This window comes from Piliocolobus tephrosceles, chromosome 1 (assembly GCF_002776525.5).
Source record: "Piliocolobus tephrosceles isolate RC106 chromosome 1, ASM277652v3, whole genome shotgun sequence".
Lineage (NCBI taxonomy): Eukaryota > Metazoa > Chordata > Mammalia > Primates > Cercopithecidae > Piliocolobus > Piliocolobus tephrosceles.
This window is the reverse complement of record NC_045434.1, coordinates 108,797,849-108,808,814: the sequence shown is the minus strand read 5'-3', so window position 1 is coordinate 108,808,814 and position 10,966 is coordinate 108,797,849. Positions and strand designations below refer to the sequence as shown.

Genomic DNA, 10,966 nt, shown 5'->3' with positions numbered 1-10,966 from the left:
AAAAAAAAAAAAAAAAATTTCCATTGCAATTATGATTTTTTTCTTTTTCTTTTTTTTTTTTTTTGAGACGGAGTCTCACTCTGTCGCCCAGGCTGGAGTGCAGTGGCGTGATCTCAGCTCACTGTAAGCTCTGCCTCCCAGGTTCATGCCATTCTCCTGCCTTAGCCTCAGGAGTAGCTGGGACCACAGGCGCCCGCCATCATGCCCGGCTAAATCTAAGTGCATTGTGCTTCAGTCATGGTGATTCAAGCAAATAGGTTTTTGTCATTTCAGAAAGAGAAAAGTCAGAAGTTAAAATGGCAGTGGACATCTTAAAGTAGGAAAGATCTCAAAAGCCTCTACCTTTCCTTATTTTAGTTACCAAAGGGAAGTCAGATTCCTGGTATTTTTCATTTATTATTCAACTTCAACTTGAAAAACTGGCTATTTTCTTCTTTCTTGTCATTATCAACCTATAGCTGTCAGACCTCATCAGCGATAACAGTTGACATTAATGGGATTTGCCAAATTGTTTATAGTATAATCACATGAACAATAGATTTCTCCTTATTTTGCAGCATTGGACACATTTCCACCATGCTAATGGCATTTTAAATGTATTTGGCAATTTTCCCAATTTTTTACTGAAGAAAACTTGAAGAGTTTATACTTGAGGACTGAAGTGTGACTCTGCCGATTGTCAGGTCAGTATCACCCCCACCTCCAAGAATATCACTGCTCTCCTAAAATCTAGTGCAGTTTTACTATCATTCTTTTATATTTCAGGCAAAAATGTGTTGCATTGTCCTATATATTGAGATTACATTCAAATGCATAGAATAGAAGGAATTGTTAAATTTTAATACTTATAAATAGTGGTTATTGGAATATGCAAAAACAGATCTGTTGGTTCTTAACGTTACACAGCAGTGGCCTTTCCTTCTGTGTAATATTTGTATTGTATTCATGTAGACACTAAGCTGAGTTGGTACTTTTTTTTTTTTTTTTTTTGAGACAGAGTCTAACTCTGTTGACCAGGCTAGAGTGCAGTGGCATGATTTCGGCTCACTCCCATCTCCACCTACCAGGTTCAAGCTGTTCTCCTGCCTCAGCCTCTCGAGTAGCTGGGACTACAGGTGTGCACCACCACATCCAGCTAATTTTTTGTATTTTAAATAGAGACAGGGTTTCACCATGTTGGCCGGGCTGATCTTAAACGCCTGACCTCAAGTGATCTGCCCGCCTCCACCTCCCAAAGTGCTGGGATGGGATTACAGGCACGAGTAACCATGCCCACTCGAGTTGGGACATATTAGTGAAATGTTCCAGTTATTAACATTTGTGTGCAGAAGTGATTTGTAAACACAGAGATTCTAAAAGAATTCTTTGTCATTGACAAGGAATAGAACTTTTTCTTGCCTAGGCTGAACTGTTTTGTAATTAAAGTGACTCTGAAGATTGTTTTAATTTTACTCTTTTATAAGGATGTATATTTATCATAACAGATCAAAGACTTTTTTCATTTTACATATCAAAGACTTTAGATACAATGTAATTTAGTTCTTTGTATATGTACCTCTTATTTTTATTTAATTAGACTCTAACAAATAATACTTGATTTTTACTTAGAAGCTTAAAATGGAACCAAGAAGGACTTCCCAATTGCAAAAGGGCAGCTGAAGTTATTTCTGAGGTCATCGATCTTGGCTGTCTGCAATTTTTGATAGTGCCTTTCTTAAATTCTTTTGAAAAATGAGACAGGGTAATAGTTACTAATAATGAAACCATTAATAATGAAACCAGGTATCAGCAATGTGGTAAGATATTCTACATTTATTAACTCAATCTTCATAGCAGCCTTATGAGTTAAATATCATCATCCCCCTTTCACAGATTAGAAAACAGTCAGATAACTTGCCCAGTCACAAAACTAGGAAGATGCAGATGTGGCCTCTGACTACCAAGCTACGTGTTCTTTCCAGTATAACCTCTTATAAAGTGTAACTTTATTAGGTTTGTTAGGATTTTTTTGTTTAGTTTTTAGTTTTTATTTTTAAAATAAATGTTTTGAGATATATCCCTGATACTAAAATGAATGTCATTTACTAGTTGCTAAAATTCACTTGTTAGAAAATAGAGGCCAGGCGCGGTGGCTCACACCTTTAATCTCAGTGCTTTGGGAGGCCAAAGTGGGCAGATCACCTGAGGTCAGGAGTTGGAGACCAGCTCGGCCAACATGGTGAAACCCCGTCTCTACTAAAAATACAAAAATTAGCTGGGCATGGTGGCACATGCCTGTAATCTCAGCTACTTGGGAGGCTGAGGCAGGAGAATTGCTTGAACCCGGGAGGCAGAGGTTGCAGTGAGCCGAAACCTCACCATTGCTCTCCAGCCTGGGCAACAAAAGCGAAACTCTGTCTCTAAATAAATAAATAGGCCAGGTGTAGTGGCTCATGCCTGTAATCCTAGCACTTTGGGAGACTGAGGTGGATAGATCACCTGAGATCAGGAGTTCAAGATGAGCCTTGCCAACATGGTGAAACCCCGTCTCTACTAAAATACAAAAATTAGCCGTGCATGATGGCAGGTACCTGTAATCCCAGCTACTCAGAGGCTGAGACTGGAGAATTACTTGAACCTGGGAGACGGTGGTTGCAGTGAGCCGAAATCACCCCACTGCATTCCAGCCTGGGCGACTGTGTGAGACTCCGTTTCAAAAAAAAAAAATTAGCAATTAGAGCTGAGGTTACATTGAAGATATGTTACTGCGCTTTAAAAGGCTTGTGCAGCATGTCTTGGAACACAATCTAACAACAAAGTGAAGTATGCATTTTATACATGTTCACTTAAAAGCAGTATCTCTGGAAGGAATCACTTCTTTTTTTGTGTGGCCCCTAGAATTTAATAAGAGTGATACATTTCTGGAGGATGTGTGAACTGGTCATGTTGTGATTCATTTTCCTTAAGAGTGGCAATTTGGAAATAAAAAGTGGGGAGAGAAATATTTGTTCTACTTTGGAAATTATAAAACATATCTTAACCGTACACACTGGTCAGAAGGCCCTTCCAAGATTGTACAGCAGTCTAACTTCTATCTTTATGTGGTTTATGAGAATTAGTCTTGTAGAAAGGATTGAGTTTGTGCCATGCAATTTGCCATTTAACATACTTTGGAACATGCAGATTCTCAGAGAAATGTGAACTTATTAAGTCAGATAAATTCAGTTTGTAGTAGCCTAGCCACTTAAGATGTTTAAACAGGCCTGGCACAGTGGCTTATGCCTGTAATCCCTGCACTTTGGGAGGATAAGGTGGGAGGACCACTTGAGCCCAGGAGTTTGAGTCCAGTCTGGGCAACACAGGAAGACCCCATTTCTACAAACAATAAAAAATAAATTAACCAGGCATGGTGGCATGTATCAGTGATCCTAGCTGCTTGGGAGGCTGAGGCAGGAGAATCGCTTGAGCCCAGGAGGTTGAGGCTGCAGTGAGCCATGTTTGCACCACTACACTCCAGCCTGGGTGACAGAGCAAGACCCTGTCTTAAAAAAAAAAAAAAAAAAAGTGTTTAAACATTATACTTTGAGAATTCATTTAAAAGTAATTTGCATATAGTTGAATTAAGTCTATTTTACTATACAGAATATAAATATTGTGATAGCTATTATCTGTGAAGGTAGACAATTTAAAAGAAAAATTTCTCCCATACTCCCAGCAACATTATCTCTTTGCCCAAATTTTGTTTTAACCAATTGAAGAGGAATATCAGAATGTTTTATATACAGTTTTGGAAATTGGTTATCTAAAACTGGGAAATCTTTTGATGGTCTAACAATTTTTCAGAGAAATGGTATTCATTATAACACAATTTTACCTGAAAAATTAGTGGCTAATTTTTTTTTTTTTTTTTTTTTTTTTGAGACAGAGTCTCACCCAGGCTGGAGTACAGTGGTGTGGTCTTGGCTCACTCCAATCTTCGCCTCCTGGGTTCAAGTGATTCCCCTGCCTCAGCCTCCTGAGTAACCGGGGCTACAGGTGCTTACCACCATGCCCAGCTAATGTTTTATATTTCAGTAGAGACGGGGTTTCACCACGTTGGCCAGGATGGTCTCCATCTCCTGACTTCGTGATCCGCCCACCTCAGCCTCCCAAAGTGCTGGGATTACAGGCGTGCGCCACCGCGACCAGCCCTAGCAGCTAATTCTTTCTGAGATTTTCTAGGATGTTTGTTTGTAAACATGTCTGGAGGAAATATGAAAAATTGATCTTTGTGAGTGGTAGTGAAATCAGTAATTAAAGTGAATTTTATTTTCTGTTGCTGCTCAGTTTGTGATTAACATCAGAAAACTTATATTTCTATTTAATTGCAACTATTTCCTTTATTAATAAGGCATTTGATACTATAATTGCCCTTATCTCTCGCTTTATTTTTTCTTTAATTGTATTAAATTAACGATGTCTTTGGAGATTGTCTGATTGTTACCTTTGTTTTAGGCTTTCAAGATGAATCTAGAAAAACTCAGCAAGCCTGAACTCCTGACACTATTTAGTATTCTTGAAGGAGAGCTTGAAGCAAGGGACCTTGTTATAGAAGCCTTAAAGGTATGTTAAAAAAAAAAAAAAAAAAGAGAGGTCATCATACATTTGGAAAGTCATTCATTGGTTGTAATTTATTTAACTAAGGTATTTCTGTAGTTTCCATTGAAGTTGAATGGAAGATATACTGATACTTGGATAGGTAGCCACCTACATGGTGTGATATTAGGGACACTGGTGAAACCTTTGTGTTTTCAAAATAGTTGCCTTAGTTTCTCGATCTGATGTCTAGACCTTGAACTTCATTCTTTTTTTTTTTTTTTTTTTTTTTTTTTGAGACCGAATGTCACTCTGTCACCAGGCTGGGGTGCAATGGTGCTGTCTCAGCTTACTGCAACTTCTGCCTCCTGCGTTCAAGTGCCTGCCCCAGCCTCCCGAGTAGCTGGGACTACAGGCACACACCACCACACCCAGCAAATTTTTGTATTTTTAGTAGAGACAGGGTTTCACCATGTTGGCTAGGATGGTCTCGATCTCTTGACCTGGTGATCCACCCCCCCCCCCCACCCTCGGCCTCCCAAAGTGCTGAGATTACAGGCGTGAGCCACTGCGCCTGGCAGAACTTCATTCTTTTAGTTTAGTGGCCCTTAGCTGTTTTTGAATGCTGACCCCTTTTAGATTTGATAAGACCAACTTCCTAGTAAATGTATATACATCCATATATCAGAATTTGAAATATAGTGTCTGTGAGATCAAGGATCCCGTGAAAACATCCACGGATTCCTTGGACCCCAGATTAAGAATTCTTACTTTTGGTAGTTTTAGCCCATTTCTAATTCTCACCACTAATTGCCTATTGTTATTCTCACTTCTTTCCCCCATTTATCGTCTGTCTCAATCCCTTCATAATTAGGATAGGAGTGGGGGTGACAGCTGCCTCTAATGGAAAAATCAGAGGATGACCTTGTTTTCTCTTTTATAGTTTCACCAAGATAACGTCTCTGCTTTTCAGCCTTAGAAACTGTACAAACCTGTAGTGGTTTATGTCTCTATTTACTAATCACTGTATCCTCAGTACCCAGCTTAGTGCCAGGCACGTAGATGCTCAGTAAATGTTTGTTGAACAAATGAAATGATTATACCATTGTGGTGTGTTACTTTAAAAGACTACCATAATACTTCTAAGTAGATGTTGTGAATTACTAAATTTTAAAGCCTCTTCTTATGTGCTCTGCAGCATACACTGCCTTCTGGTTTTAATGTTAACAGATGCTTAGATGCTTTTTGCACATGTTTTCCTAAAATATATTTTTTTCTGCATGAATCCAATTTTGGTTACTATAGGCAGTTATGATAAGTTGAAAGAGAAGCTTGAGAAGCAAGAGCTAAAATTAAGGGAGCATTTTGATATAAGATACCATTCAGAATCAGGCACAAGTGTTGTATTTAGTCTGCATATGGTCTGTAGGTGATAAAATTATTCTGAGGCTTAACTCTGTGCAGTTTAGGTGAAATGAATAGCTTCACCAGAAGTGACACATATTTAAACAATCTATTGTTAGATAAAATAGGGGGCAGCTGAGATTAAAATTGTTTCACTCCTTTAAGAAAAGTAACTGCCATAGCATTCTTTAAACTGAATATCATTTTATCTATGGAGTTTTGGGGTTTTTTTATTGTTATTTGTTTTGGTCCTCCAATATATCATAATTTTACTGCATTATTTGTATAGCTTTTGCTTAACAATAAACACTTGTTGGACTTTATGAACTAATATGGCAACTTACTAATTTTCTTCCTTTTAATATTGGTTCCTAATTGATGCTTAGTGGGTTGAAAAGGTTTTGGTCTTTGTTCTAAATAGCTATGATTTGTTTTTCTTTTCTGTTTTGCTTCCAGTAAAAAAAAAAAAATCTTTTTATTTTCTCCCTAGCTTCAAAATAGATTTTTGTCTGTACATAAAATCTATTCTTTAACCTTATATCTCTAAACAAAACCATATGGCTTACTGTCACTTCTCTGGCAAGGCTTGAGTTTCTTTCGGGATATGTTGTAAAGCTCCCATAGGCTATAAATTGACCTTACCTGTAGAGTTAGAATTGTAAAAGAGCTACATTCCTATTCCAAAATTTCTGCAAAGTGCCAGATTGCAGCTATACTCTTCTAGAGCCCCCATAATTATGTTCTTTTTCTTCCCAGAAGCCTCCTCACTCACTCTCTGTTGCAGCCAAGACATGTTTGGCATAGAACCAGGGAAAGCCAATAGAAAATAATTTAACAAATTATTCAGTGTCTTGTGTATTTCAAATCTAATTGTTACAGAGGGGACCTATACTATATTTGGTCCTAATTAAATTTTATTTAAAGTGGTTTTCTGATTTAGAAGGAATCATGTCAGAAAAAAAAAACCTTCTTTATGAACATCTTTCCCATTTATTACTTTAATTTCATGAATAAGAACACTAAAGGAATACCCTCTACAAAGAAAGAAAATTACATTGCTCATGAACTGTCTGGGGGAAGCAGAGAATGGAACCACACAGTTCAGCAGGAAAGCCTCAGTTCATTAATTCCAAGCAAATCTAGTAAATGGCTTCCTACCATAGTCTGTGATTGCTCCAGAGGAGAATAAAGGAAGGTTAATCAATGGCCATTTTTAAAAACCTGAAAAATAGATTTGACTGCTAATAAAATTTAGATTAAATAGTTTATTTCTGAATATTCCACATCAGGTATATTACATCTGCACATCTTAGATCTGATGCAAAACCACACTAAATGGCTTCTGTGACTAAATAGAATCCACCTTGCATTTATTGGGATCACTTTATTTTAAAGCATTCTTTAAATCATCTACAATGATAAATGGTGAAATATTACAGCTTTCATGTGGAATTAACTTAAGGAGTCTTGAATTCCTTTTCACTGATGCCTCAATCATAAAACAGGTATAACTCTTTTAAGACTGAGGATAGAACTTTGTTGTGTTTGGCCAAAGGCTGTTGCAAAATTCCCCAAGCAAGAAGATTTACGGGCAAAAATGTTGCAGACATGACAAAGTTAGAAGTATATTTAGAGTACGAGATTATGTAATATATCATCTATAGGTCAGCCACAAAGGGTTAAAATGAAAAAATCTAAATGTTATGTCTGTGTTGAAACAAATAATTTACTTTCACTGAAAATATTCTTGAAAAAATAATCATAAGGATCTAATGACAGTGCCAGATACAGAAAACAAAATAAAAGTTACCATGGAAGGTGCTGTGGCTTAAGAACATCACAGCTATGATCATATAGTGGTTAGTACTCTGTTTTGTGCGTGCAGCAACCTCAGTTTGGATCCAAGTTGTGGCACCAAAAATTAAAAAAAGATAACATCGCAAGTTCACTGTAAGTCCATAGTCTAACATCTGCTTTTGGTCATGGCCTTGTACTTATTATGGAAGCAGATTATTATAAAGACTGGTCTGAAATGGAAAAAGGTAAAATTGAACTTAGCAATCACCACACATTGTCCTATACTAATAAGCCTATGAAGGGAGTTTGCATTTTTTAAAAAAATCAGATATTAGCTTGCTTGATAACAGATCTTTGAAAGTCTTAAATGGACTCAAGTTGAAACATTCTTTGGCACCCATAAGCCTGGACCTAACAATTCTTTGGCCAAAAATGATCCCATTTTAATAGATGGTTTTTAGGAAGAGCTTTTAAGATTGGGATGGGTGGTTTCAATCATTGAGAAAGATCACCTGAACACATGAACATAGGCTATAACTGACAGAAGTCCAATTTCTGTCTAGTTCCCAACTGGGATATAGGGTGAAAACAGAACTTTATTTAGGTTACTGAGTTATAAGGTTTTTATATTTACATTCATAACCTTTATCATAAAACATGTTAATGAATTAATCAGTGACCATTTGTGGCCGTATTTTAATGTGTTTTTTAGGGTTGGAGTGGCTTCTTTTTTTTTTTTTTTTGAGATGAAGTCTCGCTCTGTTGCCCAGGCTGGAGTACAGTGGCACGATTTCAGTCCACTGCAGTCTCCACCTCCTGAGTTCAAGCAATTCTCCTATCTCAGCCTCTGAGTAGCTGGGATTACAGGCATGCGCCACCATGCCCAGCTAATTTTTAAATATTTTTGTAGAGATGGGGTTTCACCATGTTGGCCCGGCTAGTCTTGAACTCCTGACTCCTGATCCACCTGCCTCAGCCTCCCAAAGTGCTGGGATTACATGTGTGAGCCACCACACCCGGCCTGGACTGGCTATTTTTATTCCTATGCTCTCTCTCTTTCTTCTTCTGGAGACAGAGTCTTACTCTGTTGTCTAGGCTAGAGTACAGTGGTTGGAGTGCGCAGCTCAGTGCAGCCTCAACCTGCTGGGCTTCAGTAATCCTCCCACCTTGGCCTCCTGAGTAACTGGGACTACAGGGGCATGCCACTATACCTGGCTAAGTTTTGTATTTTTTGTAGAGATAGGGTTTTGCCATGTTACCCAGGCTGGTCTCGAACTCCTGCTCAAGTAATTCTGCTGTCCCAGCCTCCCAAAGTGCTGGGATTACAGGCACGAGCCACCGTGCCAGCCAGTTCCTGCCCTCTCCGAGTAAAGTTTATACATGGATTCCTGGCTTTTCAAAAAAGAAACATAAAGATAATTACTAGGCACTCTTCAAAACTATCAACCAGAACATTCAATTAAGTGTAGCTGTTAGTAACGTGAGCTTTCAAGTGAGATGGACTTAGGGTTTGAGCTCTGCCACTCAATTGTAGTGTGATCTTAGACAAATTATTTTACCTTGTAAGTTTTATCTGTAAAATGTTGTGGTTATTATGAGGACCAGATGAGATAGCAAATGCTAATTGAAGTGCTCAGTGCTCATTTACTGTTAGTTATTATTATTAGAACATAGGTTCAAAGTCCAGCCATCCATTTAGGGACAAAGATACATTCCATAAAGCAAGAAATACTAATAAGACCAGGCACTGTTGCTTATGCCTATAATCCCAGCACTTTAGGAGGCCGAGGCAGGAGGCATTATGTTGCCAAGGCTAGACTCAGACTCCTAGCCTGAAGTGCTGAGAGTCTGAGTCTAGCCTTGACAACATAATGAGACCCCCTTTTCTACAAAACAAACAAACAGGCAAAAAAAAAAAAAAACAGAGAGAGAGAAGAAGAAAGAAATACTGATAATATGCTGTCCTTCGTAAGGAGAATGACAGTTCTTCTCAATTAAATCTTTGTTGTTATTAGTGGCGCTTGGCCATTATCTTGTTTTTCTTAATTGTAATTGACAGTTTTGAGTTGACGCATTCCCATCCACACACCGAAAAGCATGTATTTTGAGACAGCAAAGTTAAGGGCGTACTCTGGGGCATGGAGCAGATGTTATAGTTCCTTCTCTTTATGATGAAAACAGGAAATACAGGGATAATGCAGAAGGCTTTGTAGCAGATCTTTTTTCCATTGATTTGTTTATTCTTCCATTGTTTGATTCAGCTTATTTTGTTTTTTTGAAATAGCTTTATTGAAGTATAATTGACATATGATAAACTGTATTATTTGATATGTGCAAATTGATGTTTCGGTATGTATTTCCCCATGAAACCATTATCATAATGAAGATAACAAACATATCCCCAAAATTTTTTTGCCCCTTTGTGACCTCTTCTGCCCCTTACCCCAAACCACTGATCTGCTTTCTGTTATTAGAAATTAGTTTACTGTTTTGGAAATTTTATATAAGTGGAATCATATGGAATATACCCCATTTTTGCCTGGCTTCTTTCACTCAACATAATTACTTTGAGATTTATTCATGTTGTTGTGTGTACTGATAGCTCACTTCTTCTTTTTTACTTAATAGTGTTGGCATTATATGTATATACCACTGTTGGTTTTATCCACTTATCTGTCGATAAATATTTGTATTGTTTCTAATTTGGGACTCTAAAGTTGCTGTGAACATTCATGTACAAGACTTTGTGTGGATATATGCTTTCATTTCTTTTGAATAAATAGCTAGAAATTGAATGGCTATATCATATGATAGACATATATTTAATTTTTAAGAATCTGCCCAAGTGTTTTTCAAAGCGATTGTACCATTTTACATTCCACAGATATATCCAATTGCTGCATATCCTCACCAAAACTTGGTATAGCCAGTCTTTTTCATTTTAGCCATGCTTATAGGTGTGTAATATCTCATTATAGTTACAATTTGCATGTTGTTGGCTGTTGTTGAGTATTATTTCATGTACTTACTCACTAATTTGTTCTCTGTATTGTGGGGGTTTTTTTGTTTTGTTTTTTGTTTGTTTGTTTGTTTGTTTTAGAGATGGGATGTCACTTTGTTGCCCAAGCTGGAGTGCAGTGGTGCAGTCATGGCTCACTGCAGCCTCAACCTCCTGGACTCCAGCAATCCTCCATCCTCAGCCTCCCCAGTA

At 37.6% G+C, this 10,966-nt stretch overlaps 1 protein-coding gene across 2 annotated transcripts in view; it reads left to right on the top strand.

Moving 5' to 3' along the window:
- Window positions 1-10,966, top strand: part of CTTNBP2NL (CTTNBP2 N-terminal like) — a 67,847-nt gene that overhangs the window by 15,878 nt on the left and 41,003 nt on the right. For both annotated transcript variants that reach the window (XM_023232661.1, XM_023232662.2), the window contains exons 2-3: window positions 558-683; window positions 4,474-4,581. In XM_023232661.1, coding sequence (XP_023088429.1) covers window positions 4,483-4,581 — 99 coding nt within the window. In that variant the 5' untranslated portion in view covers window positions 558-683; window positions 4,474-4,482. The remainder of the gene's footprint in view (window positions 1-557; window positions 684-4,473; window positions 4,582-10,966) is intronic.